This window comes from Varroa jacobsoni, unplaced genomic scaffold (genome assembly GCF_002532875.2).
Source record: "Varroa jacobsoni isolate VJ856 unplaced genomic scaffold, vjacob_1.0 scaffold_446, whole genome shotgun sequence".
NCBI lineage: Eukaryota > Metazoa > Arthropoda > Arachnida > Mesostigmata > Varroidae > Varroa > Varroa jacobsoni.
The window spans coordinates 100,777-125,614 of record NW_019213348.1 but is presented as its reverse complement, the minus strand read 5'-3'; the positions used below and the strand labels follow the sequence as shown (position 1 = coordinate 125,614).

Sequence of the window (24,838 nt, the reverse complement as noted above, 5' to 3'; positions counted from 1 at the left end):
TTGACATTATGCAGCGCATACATCTGAGGCACTATAAAGGCTTTATTATACTTTAGTTTTGTACGTACGTATCTGTCCCAGTCGTGGTGGTATGTGGGCTTAATGATTCTACATCGTGCGAAGATAAACTTAGTTAAGCGATGATACACTGTTAGTTTGTAGCGTATTTCCTAGCTGCGCCCCTTAAAGAGCATTTCGCATAGCCCTTGTGAAAGGGTAGCAGACTCGTTGAATATGTGGGTCGGTCTTAGGGTTGTCATCTACTCATGAATATTTCCCTAAATGATTAAATGTATACGCACGCATTAGAGCAATTGAGTGGGACTGTCCGAGTCGAACAATATTCAAATAGTAGCTTGAGTTGTAAGGAAAGACTATTATATGCCTCTGACTTTTAGTACCGGAAGACTATCAATTTCTGCCAAAAATAAGGTCGAATCAATTTTACAGAATTGTTATCCTATCTAGGTAGACACGTATTGAAACTTTGCTCTTAACACACAATAGCTACGATGGCAGCCGTACTTCGTAATGACGAAAGATTCAATCGAAGTAGCCATACGGCAAATACGGATATCCATTCAGGCGATGGTGGTCCAAACACCAGTGATTAAATCTGAAATCGTTTTATCGTATTTTTTTCAGTTACAATGGGGCGGTATGATAGGGTGCGCCGGTTCAAAACCAATCATGGTTACTAAAGATATCGCTTGGGGTGAAAACGGCTTCCTCAAATCAGGCTACGATTTTCTGTTTTTGAACAATCCAGCTAGAATTATAAAAATTGGACTTGTATAAAATGAAATGCGGAAAAGATACGCGAGGAACAACTAGATGTATATTGGCCTATAATATAATTTGATTATGTACAATGAAAAAAACCATCCAGTCGTACATTTATGGCAAACCAAACAAGAGCAGCTTCAAATAAGGATCAACTAAGAAAACTTCTGTGGGAAAACAAAGAAAAGGTTACTTCGGGTGTGATTTTCCCTGCTTCCTCCCTAACAGCAGCAGTGCTCTATCAGTCAGGTAACATTTGATCTTTTCGAACATTTTACTGCTGTCTTTGTCTACTGTTTGTCTTGATGTTGATGGTATAATAGGCTGAAGTTGCTCACTCGATGGCTAATACTGATTACCATACACTAAACGTTATGGCAAATACGGCTTAAATAGGTGCTGGTTTTATAGCTGCCCCGTCAGCGTCCAGGCAGAATATCTTGGCCGATGATACGATGTTCTTTCCCAGTTGGGTCCCTCTCCTCACGCGGATACGCTATAGAGCCGGTAATAAGTCACACCAATCGGTCCACTGTTGCGCGAGTTCCTGGAGCACTGGCGCTTTGCAGCTGGTGTCGCGGTTACCACTGCTTCAAATGGCGCTACGTTCTAGTACATGAATTATCCTAGCATATATACGTATATTATACATTCATATGAATCGTTTTGGCTGGATAACGGTCTTCAACGAAAAAATTAAGAATCTTGTGCTCGATAAATACTAAACTAACGACTCGTGCTGTGTAAAAAAATTGAAATCTAATTGCCTTCATCATGGTCTTAGTAAATTTGATTGTGGAAATCGTTGGAAATCCTGAACCATAAACAACTGTCGTATGATAACACGGTGTAACTGTAGAGCAGAAACAATTCGTTGGATTATTTGGTGGATGCCGTCTAGCATTGGAAGGTCTAACAAAATGAAGAAGAGTGTCACAGACCTGAATATAATGTCGCTGCCATCACAGTCGCGTATGTAGAGCTAATTATAAGCGCAATATAATACATCGATAAGTACGGTAATACATGATTGTTACAGCTAACGTACGTCTGTTTCTACCCCGCTAATCTCTGCGATGTTTTATACCAGTTAGATAGATCTGACATCGTCCATGCGGACTTTAGCGAAGATTCCAGCCTCGTCCCATTCATAGTTATTCTTTTGAAATTAACATAAAAACATAACGTAACAGCCCGGCCAGCTTCCTGAACTGTTAGGTTTCCTTCATCCTAGAACAACGTCCCTTATAGCGCCGTTTGTTTTGGAAGACTTAATTCCTAACAAGAGTGTCACGCTTCCTTTGATGAACGCAAAAGCATTTAGATGAATTAAACTTTAATGTAAGTACACATAGAAGGTGTAGTCTGGTCGATCATACCCGACCGACCAGACAGGTTCGCGCTAAATTAGATGCAGCTTGTAGACTCACTCGCGCAGATACACAGTTATACGCCGTATTCTAGTTCAGAGACGCAGTCGTACCTTCGAAAATAGCGCTGATCAACGTCACTAACTTGACTGAACAAACATGTCATATAGAGGATTTTCGGTGTCTAACATGTGCGCGCTACGCTTTAGGTCGGCGACTGTACGGCGATAGACGGCCATTCGGAGATAATTTCAATGGATCTATTAGCTGGGCTGGATAAATTGTTATCGCGCAGTCAGCCATTTCGTATTGTTTTAGGTCTTATGATGCTGTAGTTTAACATTGAAATGGCACATGGGTCGCGAAACAATCCCAGTCTAGTAAATGGCTCAAGGATCCTAAGCAAGCCTGACCTTTTCGGATTAACGCGAATGACGACGCATTGTGTTACCTTCGTTTGGAGTGCTATATCATGATATTACCCAACGAACCATAAAGAGGTGTTAGCACGTCTAATCCGACATCACATGATTACTTTACTACTTCGACGAAGCAATAGCCCATAACAGGCCCAAACGGCATCCCTATGACTAATTTGTATCTGACGTCCAGTCGCTTGTATATTCCTAGCATTTTATGGCTAGACAATACTCAGGACACAGGAGTCTACACAGTAATATTAGAGCTTGTTTTAAAAAAACTGAGCAGGAAGCTCGCATAGGCGTAACGAGCGACTAGAAATTGGCAGCTGGATTTTTCTGTGACCAAGGCTTTTCGAATAACTTCATCTGGGCTGTAGGTTGCTGTGTTCCTCGAGGTCCAATCCGGTCTACTTTTAAAGCTCGTACGCTGGCTAGCTAGTCTTTAAGATGGCCAAAAAAAGAAAGAAAAAAAGCCAATCTAGGATATTCAACTGTCTATTGACTGTTACGTGAAACTATCTATGTGGTGTTGCTGACGATATTTGAAACAATATCCTTCATATGAGAAAGGGTCGAGGGAGATCTATTGTTTTCGATCTCTGGCGACTTGGAATCCTTATAAAGAACCAATTTTTGGAGAGCCTATTGGATAACCTATTTTCGAACTAGTTCTGCCATAAATGCGCTTACACTCCTGATACAGTCAACTGTGTATCTGGCTGGCCATGATTTGTACAAAACAGAACGCAAGGAAAGCGTCTCCTTACGCATTCAAGCAAGTCGTTCCTTCGTGCGCTTCCGTGCGCTTATGTACGTTTGGTCCTAAATGTATTCTTTTTTGTCTCTACTTACCTTTACGCGGCTGTAAAGCTATTTCGTCTCAAATCTATAAAAAAAAGACCGTTACAGTTTGCGCCGGTGCATCGAGCCGTAAAAATTGCATCCTATACAATAATCTCGCTTCACTTAGCAGTTGTTTATCCATAGAAAACTTACCAGAAAAAAAGATACCGTACCGAACATTTAAATCTGATGCATTTAATTAATTTCACTGCTACAAATTTTGTCTATCACGTCATCTCATTTGAAGGTCGAATAGTTGATAGATAAACGAACATATTGTAAAAAAATAATTATATACAATGCTGGTATATACAGTGAATCTAGGTTTATTTTTCATCTTTTCCATGGAAGGATCAATTGAAAAAATTTAACTACCCTTTTATTTGAAATCATTTGTCTGACACATTAGTAAGTTTACGAACCTAACTAAAAGTAATACTCTCCGATACCTTCTAAGATATACGGTCAATTATGGCTAGTCGACACATCGGTAAAGTCTGCAGAAATAACAGGGTCTAGAAAAATGAAACCGAAATAAAAATTCCATTTTTTTCATATCAGATTTTCTTGTCAACGAGTATTGGATGCAGTACCTTGAGCAGATATCGCAAATATATATTTGTTATATTTTTCTAATCAAGGCAAATTGAAACGTCAAAATCAGAGAAATACACAATACGTTCTATTGTAAATTTCAATTTTTTGGTTGCATGTTTAGATGAAATATTATATCATAGTCAGCAATGCAGAAAACACTAGCTATAGATTTCTCACTCTATCTAGACGAAGACCAAATGGATGTCCTTTGTCTTAGACGATCGACAGTCGAATACAAACTGCAAGTTGCTACAAGCAGTTACTGTTATCATGTGGTAATTCTCTAAAACGAAACGGATTTATAAAATCGTTTTCTGCTGCGCACCGTCCAGGCCGCCGCCGTAAACGTGAAAATGTTTTTACCAAAAGAGTGACCGAAATTCGATGCAGTAGTGCTAGCAATAGCTGGTTACTGGCGGCAACGCAAACAATACGTAGTTTATTAACGTCACCTCAGTAGTCCTCCCGATATTACGCAATGAAATGAGACGGCCTAATCGCCATGAAAAGATCATAACTCCATCTATCAGATTTCTAGAACGACCTTCCGGTGATGGCTTCATGTTAGCTGCTGTCACCTAAAACCTCTTACCTCTGGGCTGTTAGGGTAATTCGCTCACCATCGATTTCTGGATGTGAAGTTTCGAAGTGTTTTTTTCGAAATGGTTGGATTTCCAGCCGTAATTACCATGCCAGCCTTTTTTGCGCTCATACAAATATGCCACAAACACATACCAGTGCACTTTCTTTTATGGGAACGAGACGCTTTCTTCTCGAGCTTGCTCCTTTCTAATCCGCAGTAATATCCTGAAAATGGTGTATCAAGGAAGATTTCTCCTGAAACCCTAGTGTATCAGCCTAAAATATTTAAGGTTCAAATCATATTATCATTTCAGACAGACAGACGGGTGGACCCTACTCAGACATGCTATAAGCTTCTGAAAGGAACTATCCAATGACGGCTTGAAGAATTGTGTGGCATTATATCTACACAACTGGACCATAAGCTGAAGCGTGCGTTTTTGAGCCATTGTACAAAGTACATAAAAATGGTAATATGTAGAAATGACGATATCTCTTTGTTGTCTGCCATCGAAAGCACACGAACATCTGGTTTCCAACAGCGCTTACTGATGGTTCGTCCGGTACAACATGTCACGGAGGCGTGCAGTGCCATGACGAAAACGACCGTGACCTACACCTAGCCTAATACAACCACATCAAGGCCCAGCCACTTTTACCATACCATATTTTCATATCGATCTGGATTTCGATGCTGTCCTGAAACTATAGCATCTTGTACAATACTCTATGTGTCTTAGTCTTTTTGCCGGGATCCAACGAATTGTATAGCTTAGAACCAGCCAACTAGAAGAATAGTCATCACCTATAGGTGGAGTACTGAGCGGGTTGAACCTCCATATATATGAAAGCTTACATTTTTACAAATTAGCTTAATGTAATCAAATGTAAAATTCTACTTGGGTATTAATGGAAATTAGTTTAGTCCCGTGATTGGCTTGTTTCCAGCATTGAATAGCGCGGAAAAGATAAATAAGTGTATGAATGAATTAATTACTCTAATAAGGTACGGAAACCTGGGAAAACAGCTCTCAGAAAAAAACACACATTTCTATCTTGAATGGTAGAGCCATGGTGCGTTCGCTGCGAGCGAGCACCGCGTCGGTTCAGAGAACGTCTATGAAGTCTTCGTTTGCCTCTTCAAAAAGAAGACCGTTGATGAGCTATGCCGAGAAAACAAGCTTCACATCGATACGTGGGCGGAAATGAAATGAACTACGTCGATACTTGTATGGCTTAGCGCACAGATATTCGTATCTTCTCGCATAAGTATATCTTAAAACTTTATTTCCCTTTAGATTTCTTATCGTCAGACGTAATCCCACGGTATTGTCTGTCTAGGTTCGGATCATTAGACACGATCTATAATTTTAAATACTATGTATAGATCGAGCAGTATATAAATTTACCTTCGGCTTAGAGCAGGTGCCTCACAGAAAATATGGCCCGTGTTTTCGGAAGGCCATCGGCTTATTTGAGCAGTATTAATTAGTTGCTGTAAGCGGCTGAAAAATCTGAACATGCACGCAACAATAAGGGGGAAATAAGTGACCATACGATTAATTTCACCACCCGCCATTAGGTATTTGTTAACCAGACATCATCATTTTCTACATTTTCGCACTCGCTTAGAAACTAGCTGACTCGGTTGGTATCCGTTGGTATATTTTACAAAGGCAAATTTATATGAAGTGTATATCTGGAAAACAAAGTATACCGCTAACATGTTGTTTCCATTGACTTTACTATCGTACTTGTATGACTGTCTGTAGAAGTTTAGGTACTTATTGAAACATATATCTTTTATTTGCATCAAACACGGCCGGTGTCATCGAAGCACTGCCTTCATGTTTTTAACATAACATCTTGGGTACTCAAACAGTTATGGTCATACATATATGTAACTTAGGCAGGCCGCAGTAAAGTGTTCCCATATAATATTTAACAGTTACTGAAATGATATGATAGGTTTTGCAAGCCTTTTGTCTGCACAGGATTCGAGCTTTGCTTCTCCAAGACAATCCATACGTTTAAAATGAAAATTAATAATAACTTACGGAGTCTGGTCCTTTTTTCGCAAGCTGTTAAAATACGCTAGTGAAACTACGCTAGTTGAGAGAAACGTCATGTCGAAGCACATAGGGCAGTATCAAATTTTTACTGCTGATCTTATTGACCTCGTTGCTTGTCGTGAATCTAGAAAGAATCTCCAACTTTGGCAAAATATCGAAACGTCCCATGTTAATGGTGTGCCATAGCTAATGTGAGCAGGTTTTTTGCACTGAAAAATTGTGCACTCTTAGTTTAACTGTCACTCCGTTATGCCTGATTGCAAGGCTATGTACGACAGAACACGTAGCCGCCGTATCATAGCCATATCCGGCACAAACGTACACGAACTGAGAACCGGCTCGTCGAACTGGCCGTGAACAACGTGAGGATGCTGTAAACCTCTTGCCGGCTTTAGCACCAACGGAAGTCTTCCCAGGCGTTCCCTAGAGGGCTCCGCAATCGGCATTTTTGTATGCGCGTGCGCAAATGCCCTCCGCTCCGAAAGCTCAGTTTGTGCGCGGTATCTCGATTTGTTTATACCGTCCCCTGCGTGCTCAGCAGAGACTATAGGCTAGAACCTATGAGTCCTCCTCTATAACAGCGGGTGTAGCTATAGCAGGAAGCCTTTTGTTTTTACTCAGATTATGCTGTACTGATCTAGTCCGCCTTGGTGATCGGCTTGCGCAGTGTGTCCTCCAGTAGTCTGCTGTGTCGTGCGGTGCCCTATTATGCGGATGCGTCTGAAAAGGTTTTCATTGTAACTACTCTATACGTCTGAACAAAAGTAGCGGGTGCGAGCAAGCATCATAGGTTTAGTCTGGATCGCTGTAATCTGGCAGAGCTACGCACTGGAATCACCAACCATCCTGCGACTGCCTCACGAAGCGCAGTTGGTATGTGCTATTGAATACTATTCTTAATGGACAACTTTATAGCATCGATGAGACATTGTTTCGCCGTCGATTTCCCTCTACGTAAAATACGGACACACGGAGTACTGCTGCACAGAAATTTGCTCTGTTCTTATTGGTACATCGGCATTTGTCTGTACAAAGAAAATTCAAATTTGTGCGCGCATATAGAGTGACTATAATTGCTCGTTGAGAGCCGCATGTGTTGGCCCAGCTGATCGCATACGAGAGTACTACAAGCTGTCTATGACTTTTGTTAAATTTAGACGCTTTTATCTTTCGTTGCAGTTATGCGACACCCTGCATTACTAGCATGTGTCATATATACAGATGAAATAAATGAGTCCTTATTTCTCAGATGCGCACATCTACTATAAACCGAGTACGCTAGAGTGAAAAAAACGCTTGGTACGAGATGAAAGTTAAGCAGTGTTGGACGCATTGAATAGTTCGAAGGCCGCACCAGCTGAGAGTAGCCCTGGCGCCTTAACGAAGATTCTCGCTGCCAAACCTATATGGTAGGTGGGCGCGTCCCTTGGAAAACGGCACGGCAGTGTGTGTGTGTGTGCGTGTGTGGAGGGGAGGGGTGACTCTACAACGGGGACGGATTAGGAGCCGAGAGCTGAAATGGGGCTCAGACCCTGAAGTAGTCAGCGGCTCTGCAGCTGCCATAGTACTGAGTTCCCCAATAAAGGAACACTTGTAGAAAGCATGCATTGGCGAATTGCAGATGCAGTTATCACAACAGCGAGCTTCGATACCGCTGATAGCTTTGATCTATCCGAACAGGGCATAAGTGCAATGGTAGACATAGCTGCTCAATACTACCAATAGTGAAGGAAATGCTCAGCGAGTTTCAACAGGAGAGCAAGGATGTCCTAAGCTTGAGGTGTAATACCAAAAATCATCATTAGGGGCTTTACTCAACATAGTTGTGGAAAGCGTTTGAATAGTTTGATGGTTTTTACTCGGAATTGGGACTGAAGAAGCACTCCGCTATGTGGATACTACGGCTTATGAAATAAATGTCTTGACGCGGCTTATGCATATACTAGCATTACTTGCACGTCTGAAGCTAAATTGCGATCTACTTAAGTTGACTGTACGGAAAATTCGTGAATGATTATAGTCCCATAAAGATGACGCTTGATTTTACCATCGCTGTAAAAAAAAAAGATCCTACAGAAAACACTGTATCCGACCACAAGCTATCGTCAGTCCAAATGACGAATGAGAACATGGTAACGCTATTTACAGTTCGATCTGAAAATTCGATTTCCCTAGCCCTTTGAAGGTTTCTTTTTAATGTTACCAATTGCATAACCTATATCGTTTGAACTCTGTTGGCCGTTTGAGCTACCAAATCACGATTTTGTGCATACTAACCAAGTACTCTGTGGTCGTTTATGAAATGTAGCACTAGTGTGCTATTGTACTGCGTATATTTCCACGATTGTTGAACTACTGTTTGCCGTAACAAAAGAAATAAGTATGTGAAGCACTCGAATCTGCCGTATAATTATATTTTTCAGAACTTTAAAGACAAAAATTATCGCTAGTTTACTCTTTCCTATACCTATATCCCTTCTTTAGCCCCCTCACTTGTTCCAATTGACAATGCGACTTATCCTCGAGTCAGTACGGTACATTTGGTAATTTCATTGAAAATGGTTTTTATGTTGGTCTGGCCATGAAGACATGGCTATAGACCCCTTAAGATAAACATAAAGATCATTCGTCACTTATTGAATTCGGTTCCATTTTTAACCTATATAATACGAGCATTTACAATAATGAGGGAAGGGCAAACTTCTTACAATTTGGTGGTAGTGAAATCCGAGGATGCTTGGCTGCGAGCGAAAAGAGGCAAAAAACGAAAAAGGAAGATCAACGAGATGATGCTGTCGTTACGTGTTATCGACCAGTGACGTTGGACGTAACCGACAAACCGCGAGAATTGCATGCGATGAATATATTTGTCCATCTCCGCCGTACAGGCAACGACACGGCCGTTGTACGCACCGATTCAGGGAAGTCCTTGGCTATAGATATGTTGGAGCATTTAGCTGTATATGCTGCACTCATTACACATGGATAACAAAACTAAAACTAATATTTTGGAACATTCAATCACACATACATTGAATGTTTATATTGTGTGTTCTAGCTTACTATGAATATAGTTTGGCTGAGAATTCAATTTTAACAAAATAGAATAAGCAAGATTAAGGCGAATGACTACGACGTTTTTTGTGCGTGAATTCGGAGAAAATTTATGATAGAAGGGAAAAAGTAGAGGTCACTTCTTTAAATTTTGCTATACGAGATACCGAACGACGAGGACGAACACCCATTTTGCGTAATTTCTTTTGTTTTTTGAAAAGTGGTAACCTAACGATAACTTTAGTTCTTGCAGCCAATGTTGACGAAGAGATCTTGCTAATATTTTAGACATCGGATTTCCCTCGCATTTATAATGGCTAGACCAAGATGCTAAGATACGACATATAATATAAGACTCTTTTTTTTAATAATAACGATTTTTTTTTCCCGAAAAACTTTTACAGACATATTATAGGCACTATTAATTAATTCAGGGGATATAGGCGTAGAAATGAAGAGACAAATAAGCCTTTTACCACCACACCTGTGATAGTTCGAGTTTTCCGGGAGCAAAGAGCAGTCTGAGTAGTCTGATAAGTCAATAACTCGGTGAGTCCAACGATTCGGCAGGTAAATTAGTCTTAGTGCAACTCACTGCTTATACGACTATTAGACAAGGTCCAGATGCTTGAAGCGCTGACATCCCTCCATAAGGGGTTGCCTTTACGTAAAAGCGCGATCATTTGAAATAAATGAGATATTGTTGCAAAGCTTTGCAGAAGACATGAGTCTGAACAGCAAGCAGATGCTTGTACAGTTGCAGCTGTAGCTCTCTTTATTTGCTGCACTATCGCGGTCAACTTTTGTTTATCACCACAGAAGTCCTCTTTGGGCATCCGCGTACTTTGCTCTTTTATATAGTAATTGGTTTAGCTGTTGAACGCTTCGTCTATATAATGAAGAACACTATTGCGTTGATTCGATGCTTACCTGTTGATAATTAATAATAAAATGATGATGACTATGGAAAGTTACTTAAAGATCTTCATCGTTTCAAGTTACTTCTGCTGTTTGACCATCTATATAAACGAAATATATCTTCCCGGTAGCCTGATAGGATGGACGTTCGATCCTAGAAATGACATCTTTTTTTTATTTATTCATTAATGGTATGTTTCAGACGGACGAAGTTGTGTGCGTTCCTATAGTTAGGTTGCAGGTCGACTAAATATTCCTCAATTCGTCATGTCAATGATCTATTCCTATATATATGGTTTCGTAACTTATAGTTTGAGATTAGGGGCCAGCCCATGGTCAGTGACCTGCATTTGCAGTAGCTCATCATGATCCTTGACCCACTTCGCAAGTATAAATTGAAACCCATCTCATTTTTAGGTGTTTAGTATCATGGTACCGTATATAAGCTATACTACATTTGTTCTCAAACTTTCCGAAGAAGAAATATGATTTCAAATCACAAGCGGTTGAACGTCATTCGTCCATATCGTTATGAAAGAGCTCTCAAAAGTATATCGTATCGGGAAGTCAGCGATACTGCTCGTTCTAACAATGCTTCGATCCATGATTTACGACAGGTTGAACGATTTGGGGAGATAGCTTAGGAGTTTAGTTAGAATTATACGTTCGTTTTAATCTGTTCTAACCAGGATTGCCCTGTTAACATATAACGAACAAGTTCCTCCCGTATCGGGCAAACATACTGCTGTTAATAATAAAAACGCTTACTCGGGAAAAAATGATTCCGGATCATCGTCTATTTATACCAACGTAAATCTCCTAGTAGCGAAATGATCTACACTGTATGATTCAGTGGGTCGATGTGCCCGTCCATTAAAGCTTCGAGCCCTGTCGATATGCAACAGTCTGGCTTACCTCTCAAATGACCCAGGAGCGATTGACTTATTTTAGATCATTAAATTCTGTTTATCATTTTATTCATGGACACGAGAAATGAGTTTTCCATGTTTGTTCGTGAGGAAAACTGCCACTGTCCAGTTGTATAGCGTAGGGCAGGGCAAAAAATTGATCGCCGTAGTTAACTAGCAATACACACTCATACTCCTATTCAATAGAAACACAATATAGCTGCTATTCTGTAACGTATATACTAAGCTGAGCGAAAACAGTAAGTTTAATATAACAGTACCCACGATGTTAAGTGATAGATTTTCAGTAGTCCGGAGTGGATGGCTGTTCGATGTCGTAACTAACCGTGAAAAATTTGAAACGTCTCAAGTACGCTTGATTAAAACACTGCTTTTTATATATACGTATACTCACGTGCTTACGTACGCAATTGTCGGTAAAAACGTTGGCACGTTAAAAACGTAAAACTTAGCAATGTTGCCGAAAGCAGCCCAGTTTAAGTATATCTCTAGCTTGCCGTACCTCGCATTGGCTGGTTCGTTCAGTGAAGGGGAATCAGACAAAATTACATTCGTCGACAGACGACTGCTGCTGATGTTGAAGACTATGCGGCATTATTGTACTTCATGCTGCAGACAAAATACCTTTTATGTACTTCGCCTTGGAGTTGAGCCATCCTCTGGCAGATGTGGATCGCCCTAGCGGCCGTTGATTGATGTTCGAATCGACAAGCAGATTTCATCCTAAATAGATAAAACACACGAGGACTTTTGCCCTATTTACATTATCTTAATTGTTTTTATTTTTTGCAATAAATAATATAATAGAAGACGCCTTATGACTGGAAGTGCTTGTTGAACGTGTGGCGAATGAAGGCTGCAAATAAACGTGTCTATTCTCGTGAACGATGACAACTCAGCCATTTTATAGCTGCGATTATTACCCCGCGGCTTTTGCAGCGTCCATAGACAGCTTGCTCGACTAGATAGCCTCGACCGTCCCATATTATCTCGGACGCGTGCAGGATTGACTGATCTCATGTACGGATCGGTTTACCCTCGTCTCAATATTCATCTTGTACATCAGCTTTGTAGCCGTTGAAGCAGGTACGAAAGGGGCCGCGGGTGGATCTTGTACGAAAGTGGCGGTCTCTTTTAGATACGTCTCTCTACTTGTAACTACTTACATTATTCCTAAAAATACCGGAACCTGTTTGTTCATTTCGCTTCTTCGAGCTTGTTGCACCTTGTTTCTATATACCGGAAAGCTGTGTCGACGCAAAAATTACAAGACGTAGAAAAACAACGATAGCATAATTACTACTGTTTTGGTTTGTAGTAGCCGCGGTTGAATTTAGCCTTTCCTACATATATATATATATCTAAGTATTGGCCATTTATGCACACGTGTGCTAGATGCCGGTGCTTTCACTTCGTACGGTCGTGGCACGTCCACACATAACAATAGCGTCGATAAAGCTACTAGAGACGATGATAGCGGTCGACACTACCTCACCCAACCAAACAGGCTGGCATCAAATGGGTTCGTATTGTTATATCCCTGTTGGAGACACAGAGGCCAGACTACGAGAGTAGATGGTATTTGGAGGAAATAACATTTTGGCGCGGGAGTCCCTGTGGAATGGTTTGAAAATGAGGCGTTTCTAATGAGACGTTCCTATTAATGGAATAGCAGGAATCGTAAAATGCAACCTCGAAACCCAATCTTGCTGTTTTGCCAGTAATCAAACAACTATCTACAATATAAAACGATGGTCATTTCGATTACACTGATCGGGCAAATTAAAAATTATTAAGCATCTCATTGTTGTTGGCAGTTGAGCATAATGTCGACAAATTTACGCTTCGATGTGCTCTTTCTACGGTGCGGAAATTCACTATCGCTTCCTCTCCAATCGGCTCCTATCGTGTACAACGAATACAGTTTATATATATTGCGATTGAGATTATGTTTTGTAGATTGGCTTGTCTGAGGTTCAAGAATTACTCAGCTCTGGGAAAACTAGTACAAATTCAAGAACTATCCTAAGGCTTTAAACAAATACTAACGCATACTTCTATCTATAGAGTTGGGGCTATTTCTTCACCATCTAACGACAATATGTCAATTGTATGAGTGACAAAAAGATCATAGACCTGGATTGCTTTTAATATGTAAAAGGTTAAATTTCTAAATATAAATTGTTCGTAGAAACTGCCAGAAAAAGTTGTTGCTAATGTACGAATCTGTAACCTGGCTCACCGCTACGAACTGGATTCTCAGTGAAATCCTAAGGTCAGCAGATCATCTGCTCGCACACGTCGCTCAGCTAAGAGCTGGTTAATTGTTTCTAGTTAATCTGCAAAAAAACAATAAATTAACTAAAAAAAGTAGTCAAACAGCCATGCAGCCATGCAGATGAAAAACAAAAAAAATATATACATATATAGATATAAAAAAAAAAATATATATATATATATATATGTATATATAGATCCGTAGACGTTTGCCGCTATCTATTTATTTGTCATGTTTGCTCGAGCCGTACGAAATACATATTCCTGAATTGAACGAAATACGAGGAACCTCGTATAATCAAAATAAAGTTGACAAAGTGTTTTATTTCTTTTAAATGGCAAGCTTAACCGCACAAGACTCAGGGTTGGATCATGGTAGATACCGTGTTAAACCGTAGAGCAGTGGTTTCAAACTGTGGCCCCTGGTACAAAAGCGGACTTACGACGACACTAGTCAGCCTCTACGTAGAGTATGGTGCTGGAACTGACTGAGAAATAGGCGCCGCTAGTGGTGCTCTAGACTCCATACCGTTCAGACGCAGGGTCTATTGTGAAGCGAACCAAAGTATAGAAAATGGTATCCTTTTCAGGTGCAAGGCAAACTGCCATACGATGCGATCGTCGAAACCCTGTAAGGTGTAATTAGATTTATAGATAGAATGATAAGAAGATAATTTATTTGAAAACAGAAACATAAATAAAGTTTCAGAACAGTCTTACTTATCATTAGCAAATTATTAGTAAGGCTGGGCGACATCTGGATGCGAAAGGGGGCAGTCCTGAACAGTGATCAATTAAATCGGCTTAGATTCGAATGAGTAATATACAGCGGGATAATACCCGCCATTGCCGCGATAGTGTTGAAATAATGCGTTTTTTTTCAACAGCCGGAAGTAGAGTGGTCTAGGCCTGAATATGGGCAGGAAAATTCCCAGCAATAGGAAGACAATTGGCCTAGAAATCGATTCTTGTTCTTGGTCCCTGTATTAAATGTCTGACCTTTAAAGGTTCTTGATGCAGTGTGGAATAGCGGTACCGAGGACTTTCCATGGAAACGATGGTGAAAATTCAACCATGAAAAAAGTGTTTCTTACAATCATATTAGCCATTTAATCCAAAACTCAAATCATCTGGTTATATCCTTAACAGCATTTTTTAAATTTTATTTTAATATTTTTTTAAAAATTAATGTTAATTTAAAAAAATAATTTTAATTAAAAAAATTAAGTTTTATGCAACGATATATGGCGTTCTATGTGAAATCACCATAAGTGCTGACGACTAGATCGGGTTTTGTTTTCTTCCATAATACGTATGTATCAGGGAAAAACCAACGTCTTTATGGAAGATTTATGGAATATATAGGTATTTTTCGATTATTTCTATATATAGATATATTTTCGACAAATAATTTAGCGAGCTATTTCTTCTTTGTAGGTTATACTCATCTCTTCGCTGGAAAACTGACGCCCTTTTACGGAGTTTTTTAATATTAATACCATCTTCATTATTAGTTAATGAATTAGCTCTGTCTTTGCATCTTTTGTTGACAACAAAATGTAGCAATGCTTTGAAATCGGTATATTTAATTTCAGTTATTATCTTCGTAATCACCATATTTATGAATGTATCTAACACAGACTAAATAATTTCAGCAATGAGTGACGAGGTGCGGCCAGCATCGGCAGGAGCGCGTTCCAGCTCTCCGCTGACGGAGGGCGAAGTTCCCTCCTTCCAAGAACAGTTCAAGGCATTCGCGAAGTTCGGAGATTCGAAATCCGCAGGGGAGGCCATCACGCTGTCGAACTCAGATAAATGGTTCAAACAAAGCAAGGTTATTGATGGAAAAAAAGTCACCACAGTTGACACCGGCATCTATTTTAAAAAAATTGCCAAGTACGTTGCCAACACAGACGAAAAAACCGTCGTCACTCTTCAAAGCTGCTTTCTTGAATGTGGATGCATTCTGATTCTATTTAGTTAGCTGAGACTCGTACGCGCTAAACTCGATGTTCTTCACTTTGGGATCTAACTACTTCAATGCAATTCCAAATGTCCTCCCTTCCGTTTCGCCCTATTAATAGTGTCACAGATAAATCGCAGGAATTGAATGATGGTCATATTCATTTAACATCGGTTATTAGTTATAAATAGAAGTAGCTTCCTAGTACTAATATTCGACAAGCGGAAAATCCCTTAACTGTATAATCTCATCGTGGTCAGAAAGCCCAATAAACCTTATTGGTAGCCAACGGAGTGGTATAAGAGGTAATTCGTTTGGACGATTAAAGCCCAATAACTGGTTTTCCTCGTAATGGCGCTGTCGTGATATGTTTGCCTGCTAAACTTGAGACGTGTGAAATCAAAACATACGGTAACTACATCTTGCTAGCGTCTGTCCCTCCCAAACAAAAATGAAAACATTTACCGACCTTGTCGTCCTTACCTTGTCCTTAGGGCACTTTTTCATTCCTAATTGTTGCCATTTGTTAGCGTTCTATTGATTCATAGCAGTTGTGGAACACTGCCATATCTATATTAATAGCTGTATAGCGCCAGTGCTACCATCAGATAGCGTTCAATGCTTAAAAAGAAGCGAGGAAAAGGCGACCTCATCATTGGTCAACTTAATTGTTGTCTCTGAAGATTCACCCGCTGCAGGCTATCATAGTAATGCTGCCCCGAAAGCAGATACTAAACCTTGTAGCTTTTTTAGAGAATAGACCGAATTAAGGTCACTCACGCGTTGCAGAGAATGTCACTAATTGTTATTATTATTGGGAAGTCAAATGATGTTTTTGGTTTAGTTTCTTTTTCTCATAAGATAAAGTCGATCGAAGTTGTAAAAGTATCAACCGTGCAGTTTTTTAATTTTTTAAACTTTAGCTTTTGTATAAGCTTTAATATAATATAGAGAAAAAAAACACCTGGTAACCTTTTCCAAACATACGGTCAACCTCCTAGGTTATATACATGAATTCGAAGCTGGGTTAAGGTACATTTGGTAGAGTGGATGGTTAGAAAGTCAAGTCTTTTTCAACGGTTATTTTGCCCCAGCAGTACGAAAATACGGTTGGCATGGTCTTTACAGGTGGCAAAGAACGAATCTCACGACCTGGTTAGAGTGGCTTACTTAACTATTAGATCCACTCAGCAATGAAAATTTCAGTCTCACTTTGTCTCGTTGGTATATCTATTTATCCAGAGTCTCTCATCAGTTTGGAAGCTAGTTATAGCGTTGAAGTACACAAATAAACACAACCTAAAATTACTTTTACCGAAATAACAAGTGTAAGATGAACGTCCTAAAATTGTTAAGGGACGTTTGCCCCACTCTGTGTATTTATGTATGTGCGTATAGCAAGTATTAATTGAATCATAAATTATCGGTAAATACAGTCCACATCAGTATATAAAGAATTGTTTGATGCCTGCCAACCTATCTTAGTAAGCCAGCCGCAACTGGGTGGTCGATGACAATAGATGATACAAGAAACGGCTTATGTCAAGAGTGCGCGAGTTCTTTTCCGTCATGAATATACGTTTCATGACGGCGAAAGCTCGATAACGATAAACCTATATGATCCTCTGCTGAACAAAGCACACCGACATCAATGTTTGTATGTGTAAGCCTATTTCCTAAGCATAGTCATGAGCTAAGAAATGGACAGAAAGCGGCAGCAAAAAGGTGGACTCGCGTTTCTAGAGCAGAAACAGCAAAGGGTAGAAGGTGGCCTCGTCTGTCGATCAGGTTGTTGGTCAATAACTTTTGTTCCTTCACTGGACATTTGCTATGCCTAGGAACAGCGCAGCGCTTAATGACGACAGGCAAACTTTGGATCAATGTAGAAATCGTATATTTTTGTTTTGGGCTGCTAGAGCAGTTTTCTGTTGGCTTCTGGTGGTTTTGTTACCCAATGGCAACAACAAACGGATTTTTGGAAATAGGAGAAAGAAAGCTTGTGCTAGAAAGACTGCGCGAATTGATCTATAAGAAAGAAAGCACGGTATTTCATTGTGTCTAAAGGATGGTTTAGCTGTACTGGGCCAACGCTCATATAAGTATCATCCCAAAGGGCATCGATACATCACGTCTCATGTGAGCTTTCTGTTAACTAGTCTGACAAAATTGATGTTTGACCGTGTTCAAGCAGAAGTTCTCATGGAAGACTTTCGTGGCAGCCAAAGTCTATCGTTGCGGCAAATGGATCAGGCTATGGTTTGACGCAGCGGCGTCGCGGCAAAGGTTTTCACGCTATACGAACATATACTTGTCAGCATATGTCACGGCACGCAGTGTGTAATACACAAGCTGAAAATAGAGTACGACCTAACGGCCGTTCTTCGCCAGAGATTTAACGATTAATGCGTCTAGATGGTGTACTTTTCAGTTTCTTTTCTTCTACTGAAAAAAGTGAAATAGGGATCAAGCGAAGTACGCGACATTACTGAAATATATTTGTTGACTATCATTTACGGTTACTATAATTATTATTGTTATCATGTATATCGAAGTCATCGCGTATCTGTGTATATGTCTAATCATCTGGGCAAGACCCCTATCATTTCTGTGTAACCGAAATGCGTAACCGAATTTTATTTCATGTTTCAGGACAAAGAAGGCGCTTAGTCAAAAAGAATACGAGCAGTTCCTCGAAGAGATTGCTAAGAATAAAAAGGTCCCACTGGAGGACATTAAGCAGAAACTATGCGCGTGTGGAGCCCCAGCAACGAGGATTCAGGTTAGTTAACCACTCATTTGTGGAGCAACGTTAGGCTGATAACTTTAACGAGTACCTATTTTTTCAAGCTGAATTTATTGCGGCGAACTTCTGTTTACTGGAGCTGACGTTTCTATATGCAGGAGCATATGAGTACGGGACAAGTCACATCTATGTCTATAAATGTTAAGTGTCTGGCCCTATACTGAGCTCTTACTACAACGCACGCCAAAATGGACCGAATTTACATCGAATACTTCCTCAATGAAAACTACGACGTCTGTAGCTCGCCTACATAGCAAATAATGATATCTATACTATCTAGTGGTGCTATTGCTGGTCTGATCGACTTTGCTAAACTATCGTATTATGTCACTTGCGATGCAGGCCAGTTACGATTTTGCTTCTTTTAATTGTTTTCCTTTACTATCAACGAAAGTAAGGACTGAGAATCCATATAAATGCTGCTGTTAAACAGGAACATATGTAACTTTTTGAACATATTGTATAGCACTTGTCCATAGATATATAAAAATGTTGTAGCAGTGTGCGGCTACAATGACGACTTCGACGAAATCGGTATATAATGGAGGAAGCATTTCGTCCCTTGGCCAAACGGATGATGCTGAAACGATGGATACATTGGCAGCGTTTAGAAGCGTGCGTGCAATTACGCTATGCTCATACGTAGAACGAATAGGTTGGCGACTGCTGGCATCAAAACATCCATATGCCCTGGTACCTTTAAGCATGGTCGATTCGTAAAAGTTCTGGATTGGCAGTCACGGAGCTGCCGTTACTGCTGCCGTAAACAGCTGAATCAGACCGCTGCGAGTACGTTTCGTCGGTATCGTATCTAATATAGTGGGTAACTGATTCCGGATATGACTATAAGCGGCAGCTTATGCAGCTCCAATGAAAGCGCTTCCCTACGGAAACAGTGATTAATATCTAGCAGAAACCTATCCATAATATCCTTCCATAATAATTCTGTAAGCCATCTGTTCAACATAATCTAAACCATACTAGAAACAATATTAGCACAGTGGTTTACTGTGCACTTTTGTAGAATACACGTAAATATAGAAAAAAGAAGCAACATAGTTTGAAAATTAAACGTATCACTACGGTACATTCTACTGCACTCTGGAACATTGCTATCAGGTATCGTTTGGTACCGGGTACCTCGTGTGGCCATTAAAACCGTATAATTATCAAAGGGCCCTTCTTTTCCACCGCTACTATTCACAGTAGCAATGCTGGCGGCCCGTTTAACTGACCCCCTCTTATAGACCCTGCTTTCGTAGACTCAGACAAGAAGTGCGTCAAGGTTACGGCAGCGCTAGCGATCGCGTCCTCTGTTTAGGATAAGCGTGAAAGTGACCCAATTTTGGGGGCGTGGCTGGGCCAGCGGCCGACGTCGGCTCGTCTCGTCATAGCGTGAGACAAGCAATAACTGTCGCCGCTGCTGTTGCTGCAACTATACAACGTACGCAAGCGAAATATAGTTACGGGTTGTCGGGCAGGAAGAAACAGTACAGGTCATGAATGTTCCACGCTAGAATATTCCGGCTAGCAGCGATAGCAGAACGAATAGCAGTAGCGTCGCGTAGAAAAGCTGAGGTCGCGCTGAAGCTATCGCAGTAGGAGGAAAGAGAAAAAAAGTGAAAAGAAAGGGTAAAAGTAGTTGTATGGGCAAGGAGTTCTAGAGAAGTAGAATGAGCAGGGACTGCTATTACCACGAGACTATTTGCTCATTGGCGCTTGCATGTCAGCAGGGTTGATTCAGACCCGGATACAGCCTTGATGGTGACCGTTGGCACTGCGATGGCTGTGGGGTACCGGAAGCCTGAGTGAAGCCAACGACGGCAACAACAACAACACAGAGCTAAGGACAAGAACGTCGTTTACAGGCGCCATTTGGCACGGGACACCTTGTGCCTGTTGGGGAGTTGGACTTCTTTCCTGAGTAAAATCGAGGACAGCCCTAACTATATATGCGTACAATTAGGACTCTTTTTATTACAGAATGATTGCAGTAAATAGGGCGACCGCAACAAAAGTGGATCATGCAGAGAACTAATTATCGTTGTAGTATTTGGTGCAGTTATTTTATGACGTCAACTCATCATCAACGGAAAATGTCGTTTATTGCGTTAGGCGTCGTACTTAAAGGACATAAACTATACGGAAGCCATAAATGTAATGTATACAAATAAACGCTCGTGGACTTTTCTGTAAACCGATCGGATGCCAATGCGTGCAATGTATCTAACCAGATAAGATCGATTCATTGTTGTATAAGCTTTCGCATATAAGTACTAGATAAAAATAGCTTATTGAATCATGTGAGCAAACTACTAGCAACAACAATAACAATAAAATTATGTATTTGTATGCATTGATTCTCTATATCCAGAAATGCATCGTACGCCACCTTGAACGTATTTTACGTTCCAATGAATTTATTATAAGTCAACTATTCCTTTAAACGGTTATGATATGTGAGATGTTGAGCAGCATTGAAAACTGTAAATTTTCCACGTTTACAGAGCGCAACCGCAACGGGAGCTGTGGCTCGCTTAACGGATCATACGAAATATACCGGAACCCACAAACAGCGCTTTGATGACTCTGGTAAAGGCAAGGTGAATTAACCCAGCTTTTGGATAATTTCTTGTGAACGAACAATCACAACTATGAAATGTTATTGTATACTAAAGCTTCGTTTCATGCGTTGCGTTTGTTGCTGGTAGGTCATTCGTACTAGACACCAGTACCGAATTAGAGCATTCAATCTGATACTGGCAAACTTGTAGGAGTACGCATAAATGTATAGACCATTTTAAGGTTTGTCTACTCGTAAACGTGGCTTAACTAGGGAATAATATAGGTTAAGCCTTGTTAAAACATTGCGGTGCGGAGCTAACAAGTGCAGGAAACTGGGCGTCGATAGGTTTCTTCGAGAGCAGTTCGATAGATAACGGCTAAAAACTAGTGATAGTCTACGTTTTGTATCGAGTTGTACACTATAGCAGTAAAACACACGGATGTATAAGAATTTTTATCTTTCATCTTGTGTCACCGAATCAATTATGTGTTTTCTCGATAAATCGCTTATGAATGTTAGTGTACGATGACGCCTCTCATTGCTAACCCGCTTGATTTTCTCAAGCGATCCGCAATTTTAACTACTAGCGGATTTTCCTTAGAGATAGGGTTTTATAGCAATATCGGTACTGCAAGGTGAACATGAAATGACTGAGACGCAGGATATGGGACATTTGCTGTGGGGGTGACGGAAAGACCATAACACACAGATAATATGGCAGCTTTGAGTCAAAATTTCGATTTGTACCCCAACATTTCCGATAAGAAAACAGGCTAACTTAATTGAATAGCAGTATAACTAACAGCGACTCGAACAATGCAGGGAAGCATGGATACTAAAAAGAATTAAAACGAGTAAAATATAATGAGACAGCATAAATAAGCCTAACAAAATAACAGGGATAGTGCAACGACGCGAAAGACAAAACTGTGGTAAGATTTGGCTCAGAAATTAAGTTCACGCTGAGTAGTTCTGAACTAGGTTCAACACGAAAATGGTGCGGTGTAGCGTCTGATGTATATATTTAGTGCGGATCATTTGCCAAAAATAAACGAGTTATTGAGTCTGGGTATTCTTAAGAAGCGTCACCGGCCGCGAATGCACGGGGGGTATATGTCACTACCGCACAGATAGAATAGCGATAGTCGCTCGGTTGTTATATAATTATTAATATAAGTGTTCAGAATACTGTGTATAGGCTCACCTTACAGGACTTCACTATTATTACATTATATGCGATATATATATATATATATATATATATACATTCGTCTTGGCGATTTCAGGGGAAGGAAGGTCGAGTGGACCCGCCAAAGGACTCCGGCTATGTTTCCGGCTACAAGGAGGAAGGCACCTATGACCAGACTCACTAAAAATGTCCATATATTAACGCACACACATACAAGCACATTCATATGAGATAACAATAAGCTGAATAATATATGAGTAGTAAAAGACATCCTATCCTGCCCTAGCTAGAGTCACATACTGCGTAGTCACTTGAAGGTTCTACGCCACGTTCCTCGTATATATATCTATATATCTATCTATGTATTGTCTAGTCCAATCCAACAACCACCTTGTTAAACGCGCTACACGTCTTACTTACCCATCTAATTTTCTTACGAGCTTTATACCTTGAATCCGCTGTTCCTGTGTATATATGCTGCTGCTGCTGCATACCCTATCACTATCAATTTACTAGGCAGAAGGTTAGAACATTTGCTATCAGATGCCTGCATGCAACAGAAAAACAGTTAAAAAGATTGGTTTTGATCTTAACGGGGTCATCCTCGATCTCAAGACCACGTATACGACCTCGTCAAGGAACGCTTTCGCAGCATCGACCAAGCGATTCACCCCACTTCACTGAGAACAGCGGAGGAATGACATATGAATGGTATCCATTGAAGCCAATCCTTAAGAATTACAAACACACGTAAGGATATTCGACGATCACTGCAGTCAAGTATTAGTGATCGGTTTATGTTTGTACAAAGGTGTGAAAAGTCCCGCTAGAGAAAAATCATCCAACGTTTGCTGCGAGTATCTTAATTAATTCTTGTTGACCGAAATCCGTTAAATGATATGCGTTTTTGAATTTATTATCTGAATGATCATGATTCTATGCAATGCGAAAAACGTTACCGCTATTCGTATTCCCAAAGGCATAAACGTTTGTATTGATAATATGCCCCATTCTCCATCTATCTATCTATCTATCTATCTATGAAGCCCAACAGCGTCAAAATACGATATCAGAATTTGCTCTATAGGCGAACCTTATTATATCAATTTATTGTACAATTTGGTCGTTAGCGTCCATCGTAAATTTTCGCCAAAGATGCAATAGGTTCAGATGCCTCAAGTGCATTTAGGTGAGGCGTCGTGGGCCCTATGGTTACTGCCCAGCCGACATAGAGTAAAAGCACTGCCATGTGGATGTCTTGAAAGAACTATCATAGTAATAATAAAGCAATCTTTCAGTGAAATACTTGGATATGGTAACAATTGATGCCAGTCAAGCTGACAGCTCGAAATTATCACGTATGAGGATGTTTGATGACAATGAAGTAGGTTAATACTGGCACATGATCGGAACGGCTTACCTCGAATTGGGTAGACGCGGCGGCCAGAAAAACACGCCGTCATCGTAAAAACCGATGCCGAAGCCGATGGTGACAGACAATTGTGGCCTTTTTCTTATTATGACGCTCTTTTCATGTAAGCATAAATTGAGAATCACTCTGGGTGCCAATCTGCGCGATATGAACGGCTTCGAACTGACCAATTGATCCCTATACTATGCCCCACGATGATATCTTCTATGATATAACTGAGGAACAGAAAATGGCCGGGGACCGATACATTGTATATTATTACTAGGTTGCTGAGAACTGGGTCATCAAATAGCGTGATTGAGTGATGACGATATATGGAGGAGCATAAATAAAAGAGCTAACATGTAAATGGAGAAACGAAAACATCGCATGGAACAATTTCAACTTCATGACTCATTCTAGAGAACATTTGAACCGAAAGGGAAAAAAAGCAGATCAGTGCAAAAAAGAAGGTACGACAGGAAAAGATCGTTAACGAGGATCCGTGTTACACTTATGAACCACAGATTAGATGACAGAGAAATAAAGATTGATGGTCATTTGATATATATATATATATATACATGATGGACACAACTTACAAACAAACACGATAGGGTTGATGCAAGCTAATGAGAAAATAAATCAAAAATGCTTATCGGAAATGCAATATGATGTTATTAAGCTGCGCATGGATTATCTAAAGAACAGGTTATGTCTATACAAACTTCGCAGTATAAAACTTGAGATGTCAGAGCAAACAACCATTTAAATTAGGTCCATACGCTCACAGCGTGCCGTGTGTGTGAACGGCAGACTGTTCAGGGTATGAAAAATCCGTATCGTGAATAGTTTCTCATAGCCCGCGGAAGCTATTAGGACGTAGATTCATACAAGTTTCTTAACAAGTGCATTAGACTGGAAACTGCGAGAAAGACATTACGTAACTCTTATATAACACATATATAATCTTTGACTCGTGACTTGGGAGTCATGATGAAAATATAATAGAAGAAGTGTATATCTTTAGATCGTTTCTGTCATTTCCAGCATCTTTGG

General features: G+C 40.2%; 1 protein-coding gene across 2 annotated transcripts; it reads left to right on the top strand.

Moving 5' to 3' along the window:
- The first annotated feature begins 1,315 nt into the window (after positions 1-1,315).
- ringer (tubulin polymerization-promoting protein ringmaker) lies at positions 1,316-24,449 on the top strand. 2 transcript variants are annotated; one of them, XM_022833305.2, is made up of 5 exons: positions 1,316-1,755; positions 15,503-15,743; positions 18,460-18,589; positions 21,121-21,211; positions 22,466-24,449. In XM_022833305.2, exons 1-5 carry the CDS (start codon positions 1,620-1,622, stop codon positions 22,537-22,539), a joined length of 672 nt encoding a protein of 223 aa, XP_022689040.1. In that variant the 5' UTR covers positions 1,316-1,619; the 3' UTR covers positions 22,540-24,449. The 2 variants fall into 2 exon arrangements, with proteins under 2 accessions (XP_022689040.1, XP_022689039.1); XM_022833304.2 differs by having other exon boundaries at positions 21,121-21,216.
- The last annotated feature ends 389 nt before the right edge of the window (positions 24,450-24,838 follow it).